At 38.0% G+C, this 27,570-nt stretch overlaps 1 protein-coding gene across 7 annotated transcripts in view; it reads right to left on the reverse strand.

The window, feature by feature from the left end:
- The window catches only part of LOC109032196 (uncharacterized), a 429,804-nt gene that overhangs the window by 32,194 nt on the left and 370,040 nt on the right, over positions 1-27,570 (reverse strand). For all 7 annotated transcript variants that reach the window (XM_072302272.1, XM_072302175.1, XM_072302211.1 and 4 more), the window contains 4 exons: positions 17,519-17,590; positions 16,114-16,185; positions 5,498-5,677; positions 4,522-4,630 (listed from right to left, as the gene is read on the reverse strand). In XM_072302272.1, the coding sequence (XP_072158373.1) occupies positions 4,522-4,630; positions 5,498-5,677; positions 16,114-16,185; positions 17,519-17,590 (433 nt within the window). The remainder of the gene's footprint in view (positions 1-4,521; positions 4,631-5,497; positions 5,678-16,113; positions 16,186-17,518; positions 17,591-27,570) is intronic.

Here is a 27,570-nt window from a genome sequence, read left to right on the forward strand (position 1 = left end):
GGTAAACTAAAAAAAATTCTTTCAGAGAGAATTGGGCATTGATTCATATTTTTTATGAAGAGAATGCCTTTCTGAAACAAGCTTCCTTCCGTACAAGATCAGGATGTATTATCAACTACATCAATTATTCATACAATTGGTATTTTCAGCATAAATTATGATTTCCTTACAAGGAAGGACTCTAAATGATTTTGCTTCTTTGATTTTAAAATAATAACAGAAACTTGAAAGTTACAGTTTGAAACCTATTTCATTGAGAGTCTCTCATATGCAAGCAGCTTAAACAAAAGTTACATTTTGTTCCATGGAGCCATTTGTCCTTGGACAGACTTCCACATAAAGAGTAAAATTAGCATCAAAAGGAGTGAACTAACACTTGTAAAGAAACTAAAACTTAAAGTAAAAATTACTTTCCTAACGCCTTAAGTTTTAGGAAGGAAGAGAAAAAATTGGAAAAATATTGACTGTGAATTAAACGAGGGCTATGAAATAAAAATATCCTCTGGATGTGAATAAATGGGAAGGAGCGATTTTCTTCTAGAATCAGCAAAAAAGAGAGAAGAATTCAATATTTAATTTGTGACAATCAATAGGTACTCCTTTGCTGGGTCAAAAAGACAGAGAAGTTCAAATATCTGAGACAATATTTTCTTCTGGATTGACGATTTCTTACTGAGGTGAGCTTGCAATCACAAGGGCGCCATACACTTCAAGAACTTTTAGAGGCCCATCATACTTTGACGCTAATAACATTTCCTTTGAGCATTAAAGCTCCATGTTGGAGACTATGCGTAGGTTGTGCCAAGGCAAAACTGGTTAATTCTACTAGTGTATAATTTTTAAAATTAATGTACAGACTTTTGGATCACTTTAATGATCCACAGGGCTTAAGGCTGACAGACATATAGATGCAAGAAAAGTAGAGTTTTATTCATGCAAAGCATGCAAGAAAGTGCCATGATAAAATAAAATGAAATCATGCATAATGTCTGAATTAGTATGATGCACATTCTAAAGCATACTTTCCATTACAACACAAAATTCAAGCTGTGGGATAGCGAATGCTTTGCACAGTTGAAGATTTCAGAAAACTGAGAATTAAGGAGAGGGCAGTATTTTGTTCATTTTTCCCCCTCTTAAATATGTATGCCTTTTATACAATCCTATCTTTGCGGAGGCAAGGATATGATCACAATATTCTTGGATCTTCGGCTGATCACAAAAATTAATCAACCCTTCTAAATTAAGTAAATGAAAATGTATATGTGTAAATTAAAATACAGCAGACCCAGTACTACCGCTGAGGAGAGAGGGTGGCAGAACCTCAAAAATGGCATATGACTAAAGTTCTCGTTTTTTAATTCATTTTCTTTAAATTGGTGCTCTTCTTCTTTTTAGCCTTGTTTAACGATTATTTTAAACCCTCTTGTTTGTTAAATTTTTCTTCATTGCACTAATAGACATAGGTATCTGAATAAATATTTGGAGAACACTGATGAATAAGAAAATTCTAGGCGCAAGAACACAAAGGTCTCCTGTTAAGTTACACTCATTCTACGACTTATCTGTTAAAGTTAACACTGAAAATAAAAGTTTTGTCCAACATTACTCATAATTTTATTGAAATTCACTCTCTGCATTTTTGTTTCTTCCCTTTCGAATATCTCCGGTACTAAATGCACGCTTTCTATTTTTCAAAGGGAACAAATAGGACCGAATCAATACAACAAATTGAACAAAGTTTATGGCTTTCTTTTTAGACGTCCTGTGTCTGATACTAAACAGTGAAATTTTTAGAGTCCATAATTCAAGAGTTTCTGCTACGTGGGCAATAAAATGCTTATCTTCCTTTTTTCCATGAAAAATTGCAAAAAAGATGGGTAGATCCAATTTGTTTAACTCAACGTCTATCACTAGCCATCTGACAAAAAAGGTAATTTAATTAATTTTCATTTTGGTACCTCCTGATAGAATTCTTTGGAAAATCACTTTAAAAGGGCAGTCAATCAAATCATTACCCTTATTTTTGTAGCGTGATGATGCTAATTTATAGTGATAGAACTACAGAGCGCCAGATTCCTAAAGCCACTGCACCATTCAAACGCTTTTGCCCCAATTACACAAAAATTAAATACGTGATAGAAATGTTCAGGCAGAGTATTATAATTTAAAGATTATTTTTGAAAACAGACACATTTAGAACTTTCATTATTCTTTTGTTGTCATACAACAGAAAAGCTTGAAAAGACTCTTTATACAGGAATAAAATAAGAAAACTTGAATCTTTGGATCTGAAATTTTTTTAGCATAAATTAAAAAAAGATCAACTTTTCTGAGGCATGTCAATGACCAAGCACTTGCGAGAGGTAATCAATAATAATATGCAAAAATCATTTAGCCACATACTTAGGGACACTACTAGGAGTAGGTCAAAAACTGGTAAAAACTTGCATTATGTACACTCCAGTTAGGAGAGGTCTCATTAAAGGAGCCAAACACAATGCTTATTCGTCATGACCATTGCTATTGTTGCTTACCCGTTTCCCGCGCTTGCCTCTGAGCCCTTTGTCTCCAGAGGGTCCAGGAGGACCAGGTGGACCCACATCACCTTTTGCGCCCCGCAGACCGTCCAAGCCTTAGACACAATTACATTGATTTTAAGCATGCTCTCAAGAATCAACAATTAACGTGCACTAATTTTACACAGATTCTAATGGGGAGAAAAAAAATGGGGGAAAAAAAATTCCAGAAAATTTGAGTAAAAAGACCTAAAAAAAACTGATGGAGCATGTTAGAAACATTGGGCATATTAGGGTGGGGCCTGAAGCCCTCTGGTGAACTAGACTTTGCAAAAATTTGCCAGAATTGTTTGGCAGAGTGGACAAAAAAAAGTTTAGTAATAGAGCTCTTGCACCTGGATAGGTTTCTGATCTTGTCAGTTCGTCCACATGTACTTTTCGTGTTGAATTCAGAAAAGTTGACGGGTGCTTTATGAACTTAGATGAAAAGCCTTTAGGCACAATTGTTAATGAAAGATTATATCATAAGGCTACACATCCTGCTGAAAGATGGCGAAGACAGAGAGCTTGAGGTTATAAAAACAAAGCAGTATGCGAAATTTCAGGTTAGGAAGGTTTAAGCATGTGAGAGGGAAAATACTCTGAGAAATTATCCCCTCGCTCCTTGCTACATGATGGAACACAAGGAATGCATAGATGATGACACAGTGTAAAAATACTTGAGGGTCGCACATATTTTGGACAGATACTCCAACAATTTGCCACCTAAATACTTTAAACCAAAGTTCCGGCTAAAGCTTTTGAGGAGTTCCAGGGGTCAAAAAATTATGACGATTTATTCCTTGACTGTGGGTGAAGGATGAACGTAAAGCAAAAATAACCATACAGTCTTGAGGATGAAGGGTTTTAAATTTCACAGAGTTTTCATTGGGGTGTTATGATGCAACTTCTTCAACAGGACGCATAGAGCCGGTTCCAGCCTGTTACGCTAAACATTAACAAGCGATTTTTCCGAGCTGACTTGGATCTCATAGTCTCGACAGGGTAGCTGCCGCTCCTTATGATTAAAAATCCAGGCACAAGAGCTCTATTGCCTGGCAGTGAAAGAGGGAGTTAGTTAGAAGCATGTGTGAACATTTTGGAAAACATTTACCTTAATAATTGAGATCAGACAGCCAGAGATGTGTGCTGTTATTTATGCGTAAGGTGAAAATGTTAGAGGGCAAATCAAGATATATAAGAATATAAGCAGTGACCTCACAAAAGTAATTGGATGGCAAAAAGTTTGTTTTTCATCAGGTCTGTATTATGGAAGAAAGTATAGAGTTTAACACTATTTGTTAAAATACCCGCTATCACCTATCAGTGCTTGAACAACTGATAAAAATTCAGATGACAATTAGCAATTTTTTTAAAAAGTTCTAAAGCAAAGGCACAAGTCGATTTGAGTCTTTAAATATTGGGAGGAGTATAATTGACCTTTTTCCATCAGGGCTATTTGCAAATGTTGCATCGACAGTTTTGAATCAAACTTTTCAAAATGTCAACAGATAAATTGTTCATTATTTTTTCTCTATTTGGGAGGAAAAGGATGGTCATTTAGGGACGATGTAAACCTAAAATGCCCAACTGCAAAAATTAAAAGTTAACTAACTAGCTTAGTGGTTTTAGGATGCACTAATTGAGTTGGGTCTGCTAAAAGTTTTATAAATGAAATTAATAAGAATACAACAAACTCTAAAAAGAACAGATAAAAAATTAAATGATTGGAGAATAAACTACAATGAAAAAAAAATTGATCCAACGTAAAAAAAAAGTTCAATAAAAAATAAGAGGAATCAGTTGATTTTTTTAAACATATTGAGATCATCAACTTTTTGCGCTTGCAAAGAGTTTTAGATAGTCTTGCCGACAACGAGAACCTACGTAAAACAGTAATAACGACATGCTTTTGATAAAGTGAAGAAACGCACTGACGAAATGAACAAAAAACGAATATTACCTGGCGGCCCTGGTGGACCAGGTGGACCTTCAATAATGCCCGTCGGGAATTTGTGATCTCCATTCAGCGTTGTCGTTAAACCTCGGTCTCCCTTATCTCCTTTGTCACCCTGAAAATGGTTTCAGTAAATGTTATGAAAGGAGCTTGAATGGACTAAAAATAGGAAAACCTCGGAAAAATCCTCTCAGAAAGATTTCTTTATCGTAGTTACAATGATTCAGATTCAAACGGTTGGATTCTGTTAAAAAGAAAGGAGTGGAATTTGAGGCAGAAAAAACTGGTCTTAAAAATATGCTGTTTATATGCTAAAATATGGAAAAAGAAACAGGCAATGAAGATATCGTAAATTTTTTTGGTGAGGTCCCCAAAGACCTTAAAACTACGATCCTCAAGAATGATCACCTGTTAACTGTCAGAGATTGACAACCTTAACAGATTGCAAGTAGAAAGTTCTGCAGAGCAAAATTTAGTCGCTATCTTATAGTTTGGTAGTTCCACCATCTATGTCCTTGCTGCTTTCATGACTCATATTTTACTTCATATTTTAAATAATTTATATTTAAATTATTATGAAATAAGTTCACAGACTTCCTTCACAAAGAACATCGACGGTGTAAGTCGGCAATCACATAACTCGGTTTGCGACGTCGCAGACTTTCTGTCAAACTTTATTTTTTAAACGGAAAACTACTCTACAGCTATTCGTTAAAACTGCCGTGGTTTTTCTTCTCTGGGCAAAGAAAATTCTGAATAAACTTCAAGGAATGATGTCAATTTGTTGCCTTTAAAAAAATAACTTAGAGGCGGAGATTTTCAGACATCGCAAACGAGATATGTGATTGCGGACTTACGCCATCGACATGTAACCAGTAAAGAAAATGAGACATTATACTTCACATTTTGTTCTTTTCCCTGACATGACAGTATTATTAGGATCTTTGACAATCAGAATAAGAGTTCAAGTTTGTATGCATACCTTCGGTCCCACAAAACCAGCAGGGCCCATGGGTCCAATCGGGCCTGCGTCTCCTGGGCTTCCTTTTTCACCAGGAGGCCCCGGCTCTCCAACCAATCCAGGCCGTCCATCATGTCCCGGTAGTCCCGATGGTCCTTGAGGGCCTGCGGGTCCAGGCGGTCCTGGTTCACCAGGTTCTCCCTAGAAACAAGAAGAAACCTGTTAGTAAAATTTGAAATAACTTCAGATGAAAAGCATTCTGACTTTCATGAGTTTAGTGCGCTTGTAAATGCTTGTGCATGCAGAAATACTTAAGATGCATTCAGATTGCGCTCAACTGCGGAGATTCTGGCGGTCTACCTATACTGTCCACAACCTGATTAATGGCATTCCATTACAGGTCGTGGACAGTTCAAAAAGATTACCTCCGTATAAATTAAGATCATTTGAGCCTCCCTCCATTACTTATCTACTTGGTCCACAGGTAAAAATTTACTTTGGAAAGATGCTGACTCCAAAGAATAAACTCTGCCACTTTTCTCATGCTCTTAGCTTGGTAGATAAGTCATGTCTTACATACTGTGGAGACATGTGGGTCATTCCATGCCAAATCAACCAAAAAAATGACAAAAGTTCACCACCCGTCTCGGATTTGTATGATTTTTTTTTTACTCGTTCTTTAGGCCAAAGTAAGAGGAAGTCCAAATTTTTAGCTCAAAATACCCAGTAGGTTTTGAGAAAAAAATTATCAAAGTTTTGATGATTTTTGAGAAAATGCATTTCTGGGATCACTAAAATGGCTGTGCCTGTCCTCCGAAAAATCTCTGTAAAAATTTGAGTTGTGAAGATATCTGGCTAAAAATTTGTACACAGGTCACTGAAAGTATGCATAATATGAGAAAAAATGTTTCGTGGACCCAAACCACGAGTGAGTTGAGCACCGGTCAAATATATATATTTTTTCAGCTTAATTTTTGCGGTAAAAACTAGGTTCACTAAAATGAGAGTAGCGAAAAAGGCGCAGGTTTTTTTTTAATTTTTTTTTTTTTTAAAATGATCCTTAAAGTGTTCTCTAAAAGACTGTAAAATAAAATTGATGGCTGTCTGGCGGTTTGTGGGTTTAAATGTCAATTTTCACTCGAAATTGCTTGAAAAAGCTGGAAAAATCCAACTTTTAGACTATTTTCCCTCTGAATGGATGGAAGGGTCGGTTAGACAGTAAAAATTTACTGAACCTCTTTCAAAGATCATGCAATATTACATCTTTTTTATGTGCTTCAACTATCTCAAGCCGTTTGTGAAGGCGCTTGCAATGGTATCTTGAATTTAGAAGACTTGAGTTGCGTTGTAATTCTCAAAATCAAAGTTTTTCTCTTTAACTCAGACCATGCTTTATTTGTCCTCAAAACGATTTAAATTTTTTTCCAATTTGGATGAAGTTGTTTATATAGACTACTCTAAGCAAGTATACTGAGAGTACTTATGGTTAAATTTCAAGGGTTTGCGAATCAGTTACCCATTTTTGGATCGTACGACTCTGTTGGTTCATCTAATATTTGAAATACCCACTAGTTAATGGGAAGGTGATGGTAACGAGGAGAGCAAATTTTGGATCTCCTTTAAGCAGAATTGAGAAATTTCACGAAATTTGATGAAGAGAAATTTCACAACACTTCATAGAACTTTTAAAACCTCCAAGAGCCGACACAAAAGTCTACGAAACGTCTAGAATTTTTATTTTTAAATATTGACAAATTATAGGAAAAGTGACATTTTTTATGTATTTTGACGCTTGAAATAACAATGAAATTTCATTTAACTCTATATGCAAAACAAAAATTTTAAAAGAAACTTTATAGTGAAAATACTTTTTGCATCTCTGCTTACTTATATTACCTTTTGAGACCCTTTACCGGTCCAAAACATGAATCTTTTCTACCTCAGCAAAACAAAGCTACTGCTCCTTTTTTTCAAATTATTGGGGTCAATTTTGAGGCTGTCAGTCCTCATGATTTTATTACTCTCTCATTTATACTTTTATGATCTCTCATACCTATTGAAACTGCTTTTATACTGTCCTAGAAATTATGTCCTACTATCATTACTGCAAGATCCGGATCCTGCTGCCCGAAAATCATTTTCAGCTGCTAAAATCATACCTCCATAACAGGCAATTAGAGTCTGCTTCAATAATTCTTTTTCTAAATTTCACCCAATAACGGCAGGCATTCCCCAAGGCAGCGTGCTAGGCCCCATTTTATATAACTTATTCACTCATTATCTCCCAAAGCCCATAGAAGGATTCTTAGGCACCGTCGCCGACGATACTACACGAGCAGAATCACTCAATAATCTTCATACTCCTTCATACACTTCATTTCTCTTTTTTCTTTTTACACTTGTAAACCTATTACTACTTAACTTATTTTATGTCTAAGGCTGGAGGCATTACATGCCACAGACCTAAATGATAAGTCCAACACGTATCATACGTTTCCTATACTTACTACACACAATTAATTTAAGCTAAAACTTGTCAATGGATGCCATTTATTGTAATTTAGTAGTAGTGACTTGTAATATTGAATTACATTACTGTCCTAAAACTTAAATATAAATAATTTCACTGTAAAATTTCTTTTAAAATTTTTGTTTTGCATATAGAGTTAAATGAAATTTCATTGTTATTTCAAGCGTCAAAATACATAAAAAATGTCACTTTTCCTATAATTTGTCAATATTTAAAAATAAAAATTCTAGACGTTTCGTAGACTTTTGTGTCGGCTCTTGGAGGTTTTAAAAGTTCTATGAAGTGTTGTGAAATTTCTCTTCATCAAATTTCGTGAAATTTCTCAATTCTGCTTAAAGGAGATCCAAAATTTGCTCTCCTCGTTACCATCACCTTCCCATTAACTAGTGGGTATTTCAAATATTAGATGAACCAACAGAGTCGTACGATCCAAAAATGGGTAACTGATTCGCAAACCCTTGAAATTTAACCATAAGTACTCTCAGTATACTTGCTTAGAGTAGTCTATATAAACAACTTCATCCAAATTGGAAAAAAATTTAAATCGTTTTGAGGACAAATAAAGCATGGTCTGAGTTAAAGAGAAAAACTTTGATTTTGAGAATTACAACGCAACTCAAGTCTTCTAAATTCAAGATACCATTGCAAGCGCCTTCACAAACGGCTTGAGATAGTTGAAGCACATAAAAAAGATGTAATATTGCATGATCTTTGAAAGAGGTTCAGTAAATTTTTACTGTCTAACCGACCCTTCCATCCATTCAGAGGGAAAATAGTCTAAAAGTTGGATTTTTCCAGCTTTTTCAAGCAATTTCGAGTGAAAATTGACATTTAAACCCACAAACCGCCAGACAGCCATCAATTTTATTTTACAGTCTTTTAGAGAACACTTTAAGGATCATTTTAAAAAAAAAAAAAATTAAAAAAAAACCTGCGCCTTTTTCGCTACTCTCATTTTAGTGAACCTAGTTTTTACCGCAAAAATTAAGCTGAAAAAATATATATATTTGACCGGTGCTCAACTCACTCGTGGTTTGGGTCCACGAAACATTTTTTCTCATATTATGCATACTTTCAGTGACCTGTGTACAAATTTTTAGCCAGATATCTTCACAACTCAAATTTTTACAGAGATTTTTCGGAGGACAGGCACAGCCATTTTAGTGATCCCAGAAATGCATTTTCTCAAAAATCATCAAAACTTTGATAATTTTTTTCTCAAAACCTACTGGGTATTTTGAGCTAAAAATTTGGACTTCCTCTTACTTTGGCCTAAAGAACGAGTAAAAAAAAAATCATACAAATCCGAGACGGGTGGTGAACTTTTGTCATTTTTTTGGTTGATTTGGCTGGAGACATGTGCCTTTTTTGTAAAAAAAAAATCAAAAGACCCTCTTGAACTTTTAAAGATCATGTTTTTGTCTGAAGATCCAATTTATAAATAAAATGGTTTACCTCTGTTTCATTTCAGTAATTTAATGGCCACAAATTATCACCACAATGCATGATGTGTGTATAATCACTAATAATCATGATTGAAATAAGTTGGTACAGACGTTGATCAAATTTCAATCCGAGGAATCTATGCGTATGAGGGATCGATGACTAAAGTATTGCCGGCAGGTACCTTTCGCTGATCAGAAAAATAAGGGGGAAGGGATATTGTTTTTATAAAAAGACGAGAAAAAAAAGTAAAAAAAAAGTGAATGGAAAATACCTGGGACTTGACAGACTCGAACAGCTTCTCACTAACAGATGGGCCAACATTAGTATTTACTTAAAATTATGGGGCAAATAAAAGTACCCAATGTCATGGAAAATTAAGCTGAAATATTCGTTAGAATTCAAATGACCTGTCGATCAAGCTCAAAACGCGGAAAACGCCAAATCAAAGGGCAAAAACCATGGCCACGGCAAAATCAACAAAATTAAAATTCTAACCTCCCAAAGGTAGGAAACAATAAATCTGACAACAACGTAAAAAGTTTACAGCACTACCAACGTGTGCTAATCCTTACCACAATTTTCCTGCAAGTGACCGATTTTAATTTTAATTTTAATGAGCAGAGCATAGCATAATAAAAATGATCATTGATAAACTAGGTGCGTCTTGATTCATGTTAAGATTTTTCACAAAGATCATAAAAGTAGATAGTTTTTTCAACTTTCCAGATTAACTTTTGAAATAGGTGCCGCATTGCTTTTTTGCGTTTTTGTGAGCGGTAGGTAGGTAGTAGTTACATTGTTTTCCCGCAAAAAAGATAGCGCGGAATTTAAAACTGCGGGCTTTTCTCATCATTGTCTAAAACACCGGAAATGAATAATGTATGTGAACTACAAGTTTTAATTAATCTTTCAAAGATTTAACTATCATGGAAAGTATTTGAACGAACAGGGCCGGATTTACCTACTTGCCGCCCATGGGCCGCCTGTATTTTGCCGCCCCCTTCTCATTCGTTTTGAAATACCAATAAAAACCATCAAGTAAGCGTGCCAGCGGAGGAGGGGTGCATAAGAATCGTTTACTCGTGTTGGACATATTTTTTGGGAAAGTCCTGTTAACACTACTAGCAAGTGTTCACGGAACTTTGCGCAAAAGTTAAGTTCCGTAAACCTATCTCTGTGTGTGGACAAGGCCTTCCATTCATAAGAAATGAACGAACAAATTGTGAAAGAACAAACATAGATGTAGTTAAATGATTTTAACTTCCGCTGCCGCGCCGCCGCGCAGACTGCACTGTGTTTGACGCAATGCGTGAAGTATTCACGCAGTCTTGTAGGCGCTAAGCGTTTCACGCTGACCGCACTGTCTTTGGCGCAATGCGTGAAGTATTCATGCATTCTTGTAGGCACTATCCGTTTCACGCTGACCGCAGTGACCGCACTGTGTTTGCTGCAAGGTGTGAAGTATTCATGCAGTCTTGTAGGCGCTAATATGTGTTACATGCCGACCGCCGCGCCGAGCGAGGAGGGCTTCTCCTTTTCATCTCAAGTCCTCGTCATCATTTCTCTCTAAGTCGCGCCGTTCCAGGCCAAATTGCGTGTTTGGTTTCTCTCTTAACTCGATTAGTGACAGGTGCTGTCTCTTTTATCACTAAAAGACAACAAAATTAGAAATTACTATACTCTCAGGAAATGAGAGATTTCGTCGCCTTTTCTCGTTTGTATTTTTTTTTTTAAATTCGATTTTTTTTAAAAAAAATTGCAAAATTTGCCGCCCCCTTGATTTGCCGCCATGGACCGCGGCCCATGTGGCCACCCCCTTAATCCGGCCCTGTGAACGAATACGTAATCTCTAGATGATCTACTTGAATACCAAGACGGTAATGCCCTAGTAAACTACATTTCAATTAATTTTTTTTTTTTTTTTTTTTTTCCCGGGCAAAGCTTGCTTATACATGTTCGTGACTAAGATTGCATTGCATGTTTAGTTGAACGTGCAATGCTACTCTGCCAACCAAGAGTGTAAGGCGGAAAAACATGGCTTTTACAGTAAGTTTTTTGATTTTTAATTCTTTTCCTGCGCGTTTAAAGGATCAATATCATGCCAAAATTTTGACCAACATTGTTAAAACGCGAGAAAAGTGGGTAAGGATGAGCATGGCAACAGTATATAAGACATCATATGCCATTCGGTCCAGGTTAAGGTCTATTTTCTCTGAAAGAGAAAATAGACCTTAAGAGAAGACCTGAAGAGAATTCTTCATTGACACTGTGCTCTTTCTTAACAGGAAAGCATGCTAAACGCCACGGAGTAAATGATTTTGTAGAGAAAAAAATAAAGATCATTACGGAAATGGTAAACAAATAATAATAAAAAAAAAAAAAAAAATAATAAAGACAACAAAAAAAAAGAAAAAAAACCAGAAATATTAAAAAAAAAAAAAAGAAAAAACTAAAAAAAAAAAGTAATATACAAAACAAAAACAAAAAAAAAAAAAAAAAAAATAATAAAAAATAAGTAAAAGAAAATAAAAACAATTAAAGACGCAAGAAAAAGGGAAAATAATTTTTTTTTTTTTTTTTTTATTTAAGATTAATTATGGGTTTTTTATTTTGGTTTGTGTGTGTGTGGGGGGGGGGGGGGGGGGGGGGTTTTTTTTTTGTTTTTGTTTTTTTTTTTTTTGTGTTTTTTTTTTTTTTTTTTTTTTTTTAAAGGTGTTGGGGGGGGGGGGGGGGGGGGGGGGGGGGGGGGGGGGGGGGGTTTTTTGTTTTTTTTTTTGTGGGGGGGGGGGGGGGGGGGGGGGGGGGGGGGGGGGGGGGTGTTTTTTTTTTTGGGTTTTTTTTTGTGGGGTGGTGTTTTTTTTGGGGGGTTTTGGGGTTGGTGGGGGGGGGGGGGTGGTTTGTGGTTTTTTTTTTTTTTTTTTTTATTTTTTGGGGGGTTTTTTTTTTTTGTTTTTTGGTGGGTTGGTTTTTGGGGTTGTGTTGGGTGTGTTTTGGGGGTTTTTTTTTTTGGTTTTGGGGGGGGGGGGGGGGGGGGGGGGGGTGGTGTGGGGTGTTTTGGGGGTGTTTGGTTTGTTTGTTGGTGTTTTGTGGGGGGGGGGGGGGGGGGGTGGGTGTTTTTTTGGTGGGTGGGGGGTGGGTTGGGTGGGTGTTTGGTGGTTGTTGTGTTGGGTTTTGGTGGTTGGGGGGGTGTGTTGGGGGTGTTGGTTGTTTGTGGTTGTTTGTGTTTGTTGTTGTTGGTGTTGTGTGGGTTTTGGTGTTTTTGGGGTGGTGGTGTTTGTGGGGTGTGTTTTGGTTGTTTGGTTTGTTGTTGTGGTTGTGGGGGTGGTGGTGGGGGGTTATGGTAGTGAGAGATATTTGGGTGTAAGGAGAGGGTAAAATTTTTGATGAATTATTAAATTTTTTTTTGAATGATGGAAATATTTTTGATTTTTTGTTTATTTTTTGATTTTTATATGTTTTATTAGTATTGTTGGAGAGTGGTGTGGGGATGGTAATTAATATAAGAGAATTATAATATTAGAAGAATGATAGCGTAGTTATAAATTTATAACTAATTTTTTTGAGTGGTTAATGTAGGGAGTTTGTTTTGTTTTTGTTTAAAATGTAAATAGATATATAAGTTAGTGATATTGTAGGTAATGTGTGAAGTGGAAGGAATGATCTTAATAGATTATAGCGTCTTACTGCACCAAATTACGAGAGGGAGGAAACATAAAAAAAACAAAGTTACGGGAAAAAGGAATGAATAAATCCGTTAAAAAAGAAAAGAAAAAAAAAACCAACAAACGGCTATGCACAAGTCACAACAGAGACGAACTTCGAGCAAGAACATGTCAGTCTGAAACACTGGCGGATCCAGCAAATTGGCAACATCGTTTTCTCTCCATTTAAATCCATGAAAATGTATCGATTCTTGGAGGGACCTGGTTCTCCGACCAGAATCGATTATTAGCTTTAAATGGAGGAAATCCGATGTTGGCAAGTTCTGGATCCGCTCCTAGTCCGAAAAAGGAATTCCTCGGAAAATAATAGGTCTGGATGAAACCTTGTGATTGGCTATTAGAATAATGTTTGCTATCTAGAGTTTGTGCCTTATGCATGAATTTCTGAACTTGCAGGGTTGCCATAATTTCTTCATTTTCACATTCCCTGACTATTTTTGCTTTTCCCTGACTCCGAAATTTTCGGATTCCCTGACTTTCTCCGGCATTTGAATGAAACTTCCACACTTTGATTTTTTCCCCTGTATATTACACTCACTTCTGCTAAACGCACCTCGGCAAATGGAGATGTTGCATGTGTGAGGAATTCGCGATTTGACGATCGCCTCATACATATGTAAAAGTTCGCGAGAAACACGATGGTGCCACTGGTTTTCCCTAAAATCAATCCCCAAGTTCAAAAAAAGCTCTCAAAGTTGAAACTATAATGGAGGGAATATCCCACGCTATCCTGAGAGTCCACCTCTACATCAAGACGAACTCTCCATGCAAAGATAGGGAGCAAATACATTAGCAGGGATGCCGTGTTTTCAGTTTTGGAGTCCTCAAATAAAGTGGCAGCCCTGTCAATGTATTTGCTCCCTATCTTTGCGTGGAGAGTTCGTCTTGATCCAGAGGTGGACTCTCAGGATAGCGTATGGGATATTCCCTCCATTACAGCCTCAACTTTGAGAGCGTTTTTTGAGCTTGGGAGTTGATTTCAGAAAAAACCAGTGGCACCATCATGTTTATCGCAAACTTTTATATAAGAAAGAACAGTCAAAATGCAAATTCCACACACATGCAACATCTCAATTCCCTGACTTTCCCGGATTTCCAGATGGCCAGAAACCCTGTAAACGTCATTTGAGCCTTTCATCGAGATGATCCATCGTGGACAAATCGAGGATCCACGACATCCACAGATTTTCCTTCAGTAATAACAAACTAATTCAGGGAACCAACGATTGTCTTTATTACGTGCGTATGGATACTCCGCCTCATAGAGACCCAAAAATGGCGGCGACTTTGCACGAGAGGGGCATGGGGTTGTTTTCAACTTTTGACCGGTTATTACCATGCTGCAATCATTTTCCCGATTCATCGAAAGCATCTTGTCTTAACTCCTCTTTAAAGGGACTCTAATCGAGGGTATCTCGATCCTGTTTCTTTCAAGTGCGGCGCGGCGCCATCGTCGCGTAGGGTAGAGGCGAGGGCTGGGGGAGGGGGGTGTCAACCCCTGAGTCTTGGATCATGAGTGATATTCGCAAAACTGAGCAAAGCGTAGCCGCAGGCACCCGAGACCGGTGACCCTAGCGCTGCCGAGCTAAGGAAAAACGCCGTATGAGCCTTCAGGCGTTGCCAAATTATCTTCAGTAAATCACCAATTTTCGGGAAAATTTGTAAAGATTTTTCCTCCAATTTTTTCGATAATTTCGTTCTCAATTTCACCTTACGTTCCTGAAAATTTCAAGGAAAAATATTCATGGCTTCCCTCAAAAATAAACATTTTATCGAAGGAAATTTGGCAACTCTCGAATGTTCATACGGCACTCTTCCGTAGCACGGGAGAGCGGCCCAGGCCAGGGTGGAAAAACATCACTATTAGCATATTGATGGTCGCACGGAGAAACGACGTGACGTGAAGCATGGCGACGCCACGGCTGGAGGCGACTTTTCAAGTGCGTCTTTGTGGGGGCGAGGGGCGAGAACCGAAGGGGTGTCACGCGAGGGGTGGGGGTGGGGTGTACCGCCGGAAAGGGCCCCGGGGTGCTGGGCGCCCGAACCTGATAAAACAAAATAGACGGATTAAACCAGAATCAACCTAACCACATCAGGCATCGCCAAATTTCCGCTCTTGTCGAATGTTTCTGACGGAGATCTGAGCGACATTTTACGTGAAAGATGAGGGTTCCTTAAAATTTGAAAAAATAGCCTTTTTCCATTTGTACAAAACCTTAAGTTTCAAGATTTACCTTTAAACTTCTAACCTTCCTTACGGGATTACAGAGAGATCCAGGGCAACATTAGGGAGCGAAATAGTCATATTTTGCAGTGGCGAAGCGTGGATGATCGACTATCGATATTTCCCTCGTTTGAAGCTATGGTAAAGAATTGATTATTAGGGTGTTCGTTGCGAATACCATGTCTATCGATCCTTTCCATAGATTCAAATGGCAGATTAATAGATGCATCGCAAAGCAAACCACGCCATTGATATTTTGACATAAAAGCATCGATTCGTAGAGTATCCGCGTTTTGATTTGGACATCAAGTATTCTGCCATAATTTTTAACTTATTACTCGAAACTTAATTTAAGAGAGGATATTTAACGGGCTAAAATACTCACACTCACATGTTCTTGCTCGTAAAGTAAACAGAGGAGCATACAATACATATAGAACTAACAAAAAGTTGCGTAGAATCAAATCAATAAAGGAAAATACCGATTTTTTTTAAAAACGGTCTCATGTAAATAAACAGAACTGTGCCATGGAAACGATTATCCGATAATACTTGTACTTCAATTTAATTACCACAGTTGTGATAAAATTGAAAGGAAATTAAAATACAAATCACGCAATATGTCATGCTGTGACAAACTACTTAAGACTAACAACAACGATTACGACAGGACAAAGGGACAACACTCTAGTATTTTTTTCTTCCTTGTTCTCACCTTTACGGCTACAATTTCGGCATATCCCAAAGTTCCGCCGCGAAGAGTAGTCACAGACCTTTTCAAACCTCCCTGATTGGCCGCGGGCATAAGCAAAAATTTCAAGGTAAAAAAAATGGTAATATAAGAAGAGCTAGATGATTCATTTCAGATGTTCGGAACTGACAAGGGAACACGTTAGCTAAACCACTTCTCTAGACAAATATATGTATGAAATTATACATCGACGGTGAAATTCCTAAACCACGTATCTCGTTTGCGGTGTTTAAAAATTTCCACTCCTGCTTTATTTTTTTAAAGGAGAAATAGTCAACATCACGCCTTAAAATTTTTTTCAAAATTTGCCTCGCACAGAGGAGGAAAATCACGGAGGTTTTTAAGAGTGGACGTTGAGTAGTTCTCCATTTAAAAAATTGAGTAGAACAAGAAGTCTGGAACGCCGCAAACCGAGATATACGTGGTTTGGTAGTTTCACCATCGACATGTTCTACCTTTTGCAGTAATTTTTAATTAAATTAAATCCCCGATGATAAAATATTGACTAAATTAACAACAATACCTCATAAATCGAAGGGATTATTAAGTTGTAATACTCGCTCTATAATAGTATCAAAGGCCACTTCAAGCCTGCGGATCATCAAAGTTTAATTTTGCTGCTTTTCACCATAAAAAGTAAGTCGATATACAAACGATATTACGATATAAGAGTCAATGTAGTAGGTCCAGAAAAAGCTAATTACCTCCTAAGTTTCGAAGATAGTTTGATTTGTTTAAAAAATATATCACTTAACTTTTTGGTCAAACTTCAATTCGATTCGATTTGTCTCATTGCTAAACAATTGACCTTTCAAAAAAAATTAACACTGGGTAAAGTTCGCTTTAGCAATTCCCGATTCAATTTAAAATATTCAATTCGCTTGATGATACTGATCGGAAAAATTGCATTATTCGTAAAGAGATGAAAATGATTCTTAATGAATATTTTCTTATCGATGAACAACATGTTCAAATGCGTATTCTGCAATAAGATGATTAAAAACCGGAGGAAGCGGCTGATAGCTGCTGATCCCTGTAATGGACAAATATTCGTTTCCCATACGAAGGAATGTAACTCCATCCCACGGTTGCCAAATAGACCAAAACAATGAATTTATTTTACAAAAATGTACCTGTGCAATTTTTATCCAAGATGTGTCTGATTTTTGTATGAAATCTGAGGAAAAGTCTGTGACATTTTTAGTTAGAAATGCCCACGATTCTCCTGGTTCATATGCGATTTGCGAGGGGAAATTTGGCAACATTGAACTGGAGTTACGTTCTTTCGTGAGGGAAGCGACGAAATGTATTAATGAAAGAGAGCAATGCTGTGAAAAACTAATCTCCGAGTGAAAATGGGTTGAGTTACCTTGACTGCAGAGTAAACATCAAAACCAGGATTCCCGCCATCACCTTTTTGGCCTTTGTCACCTTGTCGCCCCTGAAAATGACAAGCCCACAGATTAGACGTACAGCATAGCGGATTCCAACTGTTTATGCTTATCCTCAAAATGCCTTTAAAAGTATTGTTAGATTTATAAAATAAAGTTTAAATCCCATTTTACACTTGACTGTTTCCGCATTACTTTATTTCTTGAAAAAGAGGAAAAAAACCTGAGCGTAATAACTGATGGAACCTCAAGCACGTGAGAGTATACAGTCTCCCTGGTAAAAATTGGCAGTAGAATCTGTGTTCCAAAATACCATAGACCTACAGCCGGCTGTACGATTTCCAATAGCTTCTATAGCCGGCAAGACAATTTCTTATAGCCTTTTATAGCCGATGGCGATTAAGCAATAGCCTGGCGATAAAGCGTATGCTAAACGTTACTAATAACGGATGCTAGGACTTAGTGAGTTATTGGACTACCGCTCTCTTTTTGGGCCGCAGTATCTTGATTTAATTTGCGAGGAAAGCTCCGTACTTTTGAAGGATGCCTGCCATTCCCAATATGTTGGAGCGCCTTCAATTTCGTATGATACTATGCAATACCTCTGGTGTGAAATAGTTGCTGTGCGGCGGGCGGGCAGCCAGCGCTGAACGCGCATTGGCGCCTACAAACCTAACGGGGATACTTCACGCATTGCGCAATGCGTGAAGTATCCCTGTTAGGTTTGTAGGCGCCAGTGCGCCGCCGCTCCGCTTTGAGTTAGGCTCTAATATTTAATCTCGCGGAGTCAGCGTTTCTCAACTCGTGACTTTGAAATGTTTGCACACTCTGTATGGATGGGTTATTCTCATTTTAATTGATGAAAAAAAATATGTAGTAAAGGAAAATATAATGTGCGTTTTGTAAATATTAAGGTGATTCCGTACAAACTTAAGGATTTACAAAGCACAGGAATTTCTACACAATTTCTTATAGCCTTTTATAGCCGAGGGCGAAAAAGCAACAGCCAGGCGATAAAGTGTAAAGCCCGGCGATAGGAACTATAGCCTGGCAGTATAATTTTTTATCGCTTCGTGTAGCCCGGCCGTATGATTTTTTCCACTTTCTACAGCCAGCTATATGATTTTCTATCGCCCTCTTCAGTCGGCTATAAGAACTCCTATGGTATTTGAAACGCAGCTCCTATCGCCAATTTTTAACAGGGCTGATATACATTAAATTAATTATATAATGTGCAAAAAGAGGGTTATTCAAAATCGGCGATTTTACCCTACGCTTGGATTTTGCCCGGAGTTGGATATGTTGTTCCCTATCACAAGACACGCCTTTTTCCGGCATTGGCAAGTTCACCCGAAATTTTTCCCGCGCGCTACAGCGTTGCCAAGTTGAAAACAGGCAAATTCCGTAAGTGGCATCAAAATTGAGCTATGAAGTTGCGGTTTTTACGAAAATTCTCTAAAAATTACGCACTTTTAGGAAATGACCATGTTTTTAATGTCGCATTAATTTTAACATGCATTATTGCCAAATTTCTGATTTTTAAATTCGACAAATGTTACATATCCGCAAATACCCAAAAAAGCTATCTTCAAATTTGAATAAAAAGTTGTCTAATCGATAGTTCGTTCGATTCCGCATCCATCGATATATTATAGCTCGCTGGGAAACTTTTGGTTCGCGGGATATCATCATTTTTGTGAACAGCTTTATGGAGCGACGACGCTTTTTGAGTCCGGGCGGATAGAAATTTTAGCCTCCAAAAACACCGGGTAGCATTAATTCCATGGTTTCCTATGTAATTTTTGGCGCTGAATCCGAATTTGACCATTTCATAAAAAAATTGTCACCAAGATGTTGCCAAATTTGGCAAAAATTGCTTAAAATCGGCCTTTTTGGCGGATTATAGCCTGTGACTTGCCAGGAGTTGATCAGACGACAAAATTGGTTATTTCCACAGTTAAAACTCGTTAAACTATCTACAAGCTGAGTCAAATTCTTTCTGCTCACGGTAAAATTAAACGCGCGACAAGCAGCAAACTGAAAAAAAGACACCAAAATTGGCGCTTTTTTGCGGTTTTTGTCGTAAGTTTCTTGTTTTCCGATTAAGAGAATGTTTCTTGACTATACTAATGAACAACATGAGCAGAATTTAATAAAATTTAACAATAAAATAAGATTGAACATATTCCAATGTTGCCAAGCTTAAACAAAATACTTCAATTTTCGCTGGTTTTTTCGATATTATTGTCCTATATTCTTTGTTCACATCTTATTTTTAAATTTTATAAATGTATCTCTCTTGCAAAATAATACACTTCTGTAGAATAATTTAATTTTCAACTTAGATATATACTAATAACTAGGGTATTTAGTTCAGAGCAGGGGTCCGGAGCGAGTTAGCATGAGCGGGAAAAACGGCCGTTATTTAACTTGCGCAGCCCGAGGTAGAGCAAGTTAGAGTGCCGTCAGGTACCTTTCGCGGAATTATTTCCGAAATGTATGCCTTCGGTGATTAACCGGCGAGCGAGGAGCCGAGCAGGTCCCGTCTTTTGTTTTGCCCCGTTCGAATTGTATGTGTCATTAGCCTACCTGCACTCGTTCAGAATTCGATCGTTTTGGGTGGGTCTTTTGTAAATCGATCGTGACAAGTTCTAGTTGTCTTTCGATCTCGCTCTAGGTACAGATCAAGTTCCCGAACGAGTTAATTGAGCCAAGATCAATTCGCTCGCCGACCCTCGAAAACGCGATTAAATGCGCACGTAATGGCAACAGCGCGTCCCTCCTCCACCGCCGCTCCTGTTGGGGATGTTTCCTCGGAAGTCGGTCGCCGTCCGTACCACATCGGCACATCGGCCTCGCATTTTCGGCTTTTCCACTGTAAACAACGGTTCATACTACTTTCTCTTTCACTTGATTCATTCATGTTCCCTATTACTATTACCCACGCGGTCTGTTTCATTTTCATGCGGCTGATTCTGTATTCAGAGCCTCTTTATTCAATCAGCAATCTCGGACTCCCGGTACGATCAAATAAGGACACCACTTAAAAAACGGTCAACGGGGAGTTGTAGTTTACCGGTTCTTTGGAACATTTGAACGAGGCCTGCTGGAAAGGTCTAAATTCTTGACCTCATGAGCCTTACGGTAGGGTGGGACTTATTTTTTTAAATCGACAAAACCAAATGTTGCACGGTCTTAAATGGTTCTATGTGATAAAAAAAACACGGTAGCCAAGAGGATTTTGAGAAAAAAATTTTTTAACCCGGCGCGCACAGGGCCTAAACATCGAGATTTTTTTGGTTTTTTAGGCATTTTCGCCGTATATTTTTGATATTTTTGCCAGCAACACAGATTTGACGCTAGATGTCCAAAAATTGGTAAAAACCTAGCACATACCTTGCAAATTAAGGGAAAATTTTTGTTTTTCTCCTAGGTCACTTTCACTTCGCTTGGTAATGCCGAAACTCTCCGCTCGGCAGCTCTAAAAATCGAAATTTCGCCGTTTTTTAACGTATAATGAACTTTTTGAGCAACCTATAATGGTAGTAAAAATCCGAAAATTTGTGGAAAGCAAGTCCATACCATCAGTATGGAAGGGCAAATGTCAGAAAACTCCTAGGTCTTTCATTTTCTGCCAAGCTATGCATACAATGTTGGAAAACCCGTCAAAAATAGCTCAATTTTGACCGTTTTTTCGCGTTCGAAAATTTATTGGCCGAATTCGGGTACACTTGACGTTTCCGATACGATTGCGGGCACCGCACAACGAGGAATTCCTAACATAGGAGCGAAGCAGAATTTTTTATTGCATGAAGATGGAATGAACTTACTTTCAGCAAAGTTTTCGACCTCCACTGTCATCACAGGGTGTCTATGAAATTTTGATGGCGAAAGACCGGTCAAAATGGAGGTATTTTTCACTTATTTGTGTATCTGAAGACACCGTGCGACAAACAATCAAACATCTATGGATCTTTTGAAATTTGCCCTTCCATACTAGTGGTACGGACTTGCTTTCCCCCAATTTTCGAACCTCCAGAGTCATTACAGGGTGTCTAATAAATTTCGCCATTGAAGAAACGGCCGAATTGAGGTATTTTTGACGTTTTCGAAGTGATTGCGGGCACCGCACAACGAGGAATGTAAGACATAGGAACCAAGTAGATTTTTTTATTCCTTGCGGATGGTATGAACTTACTTTGTACAAATTTTCGGACCTCCACTGCCACTGCAAGGTGTTCAAAAAAATTCTCCAAAAACGGCCAATTTGAGGTATTTTTGACGTTTTCGCTGCCATTTCGGGTATCGCAGGGCGAAGAATATAAGACGGAGGAACCAAGTAAAATTTTTTATTCCATACAAATGGTATGAACTTACTTTCCACAAAATTTCGGACCTTCATTGTCATTACAGGGCGTCCAATAAATTTTCGAACGCGAAAAAACGGTCAAAATTGAGCTATTTTTGACGGGTTTTCCAACATTGTATGCATAGCTTGGCAGAAAATGAAAGACCTAGGAGTTTTCTGACATTTGCCCTTCCATACTGATGGTATGGACTTGCTTTCCACAAATTTTCGGATTTTTACTACCATTATAGGTTGCTCAAAAAGTTCATTATACGTTAAAAAACGGCGAAATTTCGATTTTTAGAGCTGCCGAGCGGAGAGTTTCGGCATTACCAAGCGAAGTGAAAGTGACCTAGGAGAAAAACAAAAATTTTCCCTTAATTTGCAAGGTATGTGCTAGGTTTTTACCAATTTTTGGACATCTAGCGTCAAATCTGTGTTGCTGGCAAAAATATCAAAAATATACGGCGAAAATGCCTAAAAAACCAAAAAAATCTCGATGTTTAGGCCCTGTGCGCGCCGGGTTAAAAAATTTTTTTCTCAAAATCCTCTTGGCTACCGTGTTTTTTTTTATCACATAGAACCATTTAAGACCGTGCAACATTTGGTTTTGTCGATTTAAAAAAATAAGTCCCACCCTACCTTACGGCCCTTGAGTTGGGCTATTTCGAGGTCACTTATTTATTTACCCTTCGGTAAAATTTCGACTTTATTCAGGTTTATTACTAGGAGCGGCAGTGACCCCATCAAGCCTATAGAGATCTCCAACAAAAGTATCCAATTACGTTCATTTAAGAAAATAAAAATTAAAAAAAAATAAACATTACCTCTCACTATATTTCTCCCTATGAAAAATTTGCCCGAATATTATAGTAGTAGAGTCGCCTCTACTTATTATGTCTGGCAAAACTTATGCTGTAAAAAAAAAAGAAAAAAAGAAAAAAAGGAAAAAAAGGAAGTATCGCCGAATTATTTAAATCATTCATTTGCTTCCTGAATCTCTTTTTCAGAAGCTGGCGCGGAATGTTCCAGAATACTCCCGAAAATTTTGAGTTATCTCGGCGAATGGTGGCGAAAATTCCTAAATCTTTTTACTGTGCGTAAAATGAGAGTATGGCCTTCCCGATGGCACGTAGAGTTTTTTCTTATAACGTTTCGAGTCGGTGAAAAAAGCAGGGAAACTTATTTTTTGTAAGCTCCTCGTATCTTGGGGTGATATCATTCCACTGTGTTAGTACATTGCTTTCTTGTTTATCAATATGTAAATTAGTATTCCTCTGTGTCAATCGTACACCCCCCCCCCCACAGCATTTGACTGTCTCCTTAAATATGCTAGATTAAAAATTGCCGGTTCACCGACGAAATCCCGCTGCTAAAATCCCGCAGAACGCAATCTTCAGGACGAAATCCCACGGCAGAGAAATCCCGGCCGACACAATCCTATATCAGTGGTAGGAAAAAATCCTGTTCAAACACAATCATTTTTTTCAGATAGTGGTGAACAGAGGTCCAAGAACTACTTTCTGAAACATAAATACTTTTCTGTGAAATGTTCACCTTTTTTTCGACATACAGGCGCTTTATCATCCCCCTCTTTCATTCGCTCTGTGTAACTCCCTTAGAAGCGAAGATCTGTTCGATTTTTAGACATACGCACCCTTTGTAGACCTCTTGAGAGACCTTTAAACATATTTCTTCCTTTTCAAAATGACTATTGATTTGGACATACCATAGCATATCTCAGGCAAACATAACCTTAATTTATCTCGAAACTCAAAAATAAGAGACATCTAAAATGTAAACGCGATACAATTATTCGCGCAAGATGGATGTCCACATTGCGTATGAAAAATGTAAAACGCGATGACGTGAGTCGTGAACTCGCAATACTCTGCTCTACGCTACTATTTTGAAGCTCCACTACGAATAAGACAAACGCAAACGAACACAATATGGAAATAAAGCGAGGGAAATGACGGCGCAGAGATACAACTATTCGTACTTGATGGACACCCGTGCTGCATCTGAAAAATTGAAGGCGCGATGACGCGAAGCGTGAGTTCTCAATGCTCTGCTATATGCTGTCAATGAAGTGTTGTTCGGATTCGAAAGAAAAGCTAAAAAGAGGCCCACACATCTCTCCTACCTTCGGCTTTGTTACTCACGTAGTGCTTGAAGCACCATTACGAATAAGATAGACGCAAACAAACACAATATGGAAATAAAGCGAGGGAAAGAATGCGCGTTTACGACGGCGCAGAGATACAACTATTCGTATTTGATGGACGTCCGTGCTGCATCTGACAAATTGAAGGCGCGATGACGCGAAGTGTGAGCTCTTAATGCTCTGCTATGTGCTGTCAATGAGGTGTCGCTCAGATTCGGAAAAGAAGTTAAAAAATAGGCCTGAACACATCGGTCTCCCACCTTCGGCTGTGTTGATACTTGTTCTTTCCTCTTTTTTCAAGTTCTTGTCTGATTCTTTTTTAGGATGGACTTGCAGACCCACGCCTTAAGCTCGTGTAAACCGCAGTGCTGGCTCGGTTCTTTTGGGAATAATGGTGCTTGGATGCATCTAGTGGCTTTAATTAGTTATGTTTTCTTTAATTTCAGAAGTCTGTCGGTTACTTCGATGCGTTCAGTTTTGAAATTTTTACTCTGTACGATTAATAAACTTTGAACCTGAAAATAGCGTAAACTTGTGCTGCTTTGCCAAAATATTCTAAACCCTTCTCCAGTTCTCCACGTAGGAGATGCCCTATACCGGAAATGTCACATTACACCCCTTGAACCAGCCAAGGGTCTACGCCCTCAGATGCGAGCCAGTCCGACCCTGAAACGTATCATGGGTATTCCGTCTCTCTCCGATTTAAGTTTTCCAACCGCATACCCAAAAATGTATACTCTCTGTAGGGGTTTACAGAGCAAATAACACTTAATGTGCTTGGAGGACAAGGCGCAGTTTTTGCTATAGAAAGACAAGATTGAAGTTTCAATATTACATGAATCCTAATGGCTGAGAGAAAGTTGATTGGACTTTTTGGTGCGTAAAAATTGGGTTTTGAGAGCGAACTATTCCAAGAATGTGTATGAAGTATAGTTTGAATTGAAATCATTAATACCTGTACTTCTGCCAAAATTGCACTTTTGCTTCTTGTTCTTAAAGTCCGTCATTTTAGTCTCTTTAGTAGACTCGTTTCTTTTCATGAAGCAGCGATCTAGGAATTTGTATGGTAAAGTCTAGGAGTTTACCGTGCCCGACTTTACTTCCATGTGAGCCGCGGAAAGCTTGCTATTATACCAAAATCGGGAACCATCTTGATGTGAAGTTAATCTCTTTTGTCAGTGAAGCTACTCAACAACCAACGAGATACATTTAAAATCGCGAACAAGCTTATCAACACGGCCATGATTGAATGTCGCGCACACATAACTGCCGGAACATGAAATTCTTATTCTTTTTTATTTCTTATGATAAACTTCGTTTTTTTAAACCTAATTCAATTTCCGTGCGGCGTTTAAGCGTTGCGGAATTCTGTCGCACGGGATTTTTTAGCGCGAGATCTCAGCTTCTCAGCATTGCGGGATTTTGTCACATGGGATTTTTATACAGTTGGATATTATCACGCGGAATTTTGAACACAGGATGTTATCGCTGGGATTTTTGTCGCAGAATAATGTCGGTACCTACAGCTGTCTTTCAGCTAAATTTGGAACGCATACTTTTCTGCATCAACAAAACATCGTTCCTTAATTTATCTGAATAAAAATTTTTTAAAGAAGAGTATTTTTCTGTTTTCTGTCACGCAGCAATAAGGACGATGTATTAAACTTACTATTTTATTTCTCTCGCATTCAGTGAGCCATAAATAAGATTTTGTGTGTGCTGCACGCACTGGATAAGTAGCCAGGAATACAGTGAATTTTGAGACAGAAATGTGTCCCTTGTTCTGAATTTACATTTTCTGCAAATACTGAATCTAGGGTAGGTTCAAAGGAGGCAGTTCAAATGCCTGATATGAATTTATTCGATATTAGTTTTACCTTGTATGCCATGAGCGGAATTTTTTTTATTACTTGATACCTAATCTATGCGCATTAATCCCATCATTATGAATTCTTCGTAGAAACTAGGGGGCTATGCCCCCTGGCCGCTATGCGGCACAACCCCCGGAGGGTGGTTCGCGCTCTCGTAGGCCCGCTTCGACAAAAGAACCACCAAAAAAATGAAAATATTTTCATACCATTACCCGACTCTCATTTGTCCAATCTCCCTCTAGCCGGGAGCGATTGGACCAATAAGAATCGAATAAAAAATCGTCATTTATTTCAAACTTCACGTAAAGACTGAAACGGAATGGAACGAAACATGAAAGGTTTTTTTTTTCTTTTTTTTTATTTTTAAGAAAAATACACCCAAGAAAAGCAGCTATTTGCAACGTTCCAGACAGAGCATCACATGTTTCAGCTGTAGCATTCTTTTTTGACTCAAGAATACGTTTAGTTTTTAGTTTGTTAATCTATATGCACTCCCACTCCATCCCCCTCCTCACCAACCACTTCTTGCCCCTACCCGTGATCTCTTAAAGAGATGGGAAATTTGTTATGCGTTCTTTGGCCGCATTTTCGTGGTAACATTAAAAAATCTCTTCGCAACAATGGGTATTGAATAGTCTGGATTTATTCTTGGCAAATTGCGCTGGTATGGTGCACACCTTGACGGTGTGCTTATCGCATTTGATCAGGATGGTAAGATAATGCATATTAAAATTAAATGCATTTAGAGTATTTCTTAAAATTTAATGTTGAAAATTCCCGACGATTCAGGTTTTTAAATTGAAATATTTCCTATCATTTAATCTATTGAAATTCTTTCTATACTTTAAATTAAACTGGCATTATTTAGAAAATTGTTCTTTCTGAAAAATTTCATGTGATATTTTACCATGATGTTAAATCTTTCATAAATTACGTCGTATCAGGCCGCTAGAGGCGAATTTACGTACCGAAACGAAACAAGAAATTAGACTCTAATTGAAATTTTTTGAAATTTCTTGGCTTTTTTCCCCCCGCGAAATAGTATGACCCAGCACCATTTCTCCACCTTCTTGCATACAGCTTGGGCCATTTTTTAGTGATTTTTTTTTTCTCAACGGTAATAGGATAATATAACTAAAAATAAATTAATGAAAAATACGGTTGAATTATTAAAGAAATTGAGGCAGTCACGGAGTAAGGAAAGAAGGAGGAGATGGTAGAGTAATTGGACTGCATTTTGCAATTTGGAACTATAAATTCTGGCTGAACTGGAAAAACACTTATGTGCACAGGGAAACTAATGGCACGTACGTCGTTTTTAAACCGCGTTAGAATTTATAGTTTCAAATTGCAAAATGTAGTCCAATTTCGGTATAAGGGTAGATGCCAAGTGGAAATGGAAAATGATAGATCGAGACGTGGCGTGATGCGTGAACGTGGCTCGGGCCTCGCGGCGCTGCGGGCAACGCAAGATGGCCATGGATTCATGCGATCAGCGAACAGCGAAATAGGAAAAGGATAGGATGATCAGGAAAAGTAAAAGTAATGAATGACAAAATGTTTATTCCTCGTCTTGCCCCTCGACACCCTTGAGGCTTTGTCTTGCCTGTGCCGCACTCCCACAACAGGAGGCCGTAGCGGGAC

Source organism: Bemisia tabaci, chromosome 1 (genome assembly GCF_918797505.1).
Source record: "Bemisia tabaci chromosome 1, PGI_BMITA_v3".
NCBI classification, from domain to species: domain Eukaryota; kingdom Metazoa; phylum Arthropoda; class Insecta; order Hemiptera; family Aleyrodidae; genus Bemisia; species Bemisia tabaci.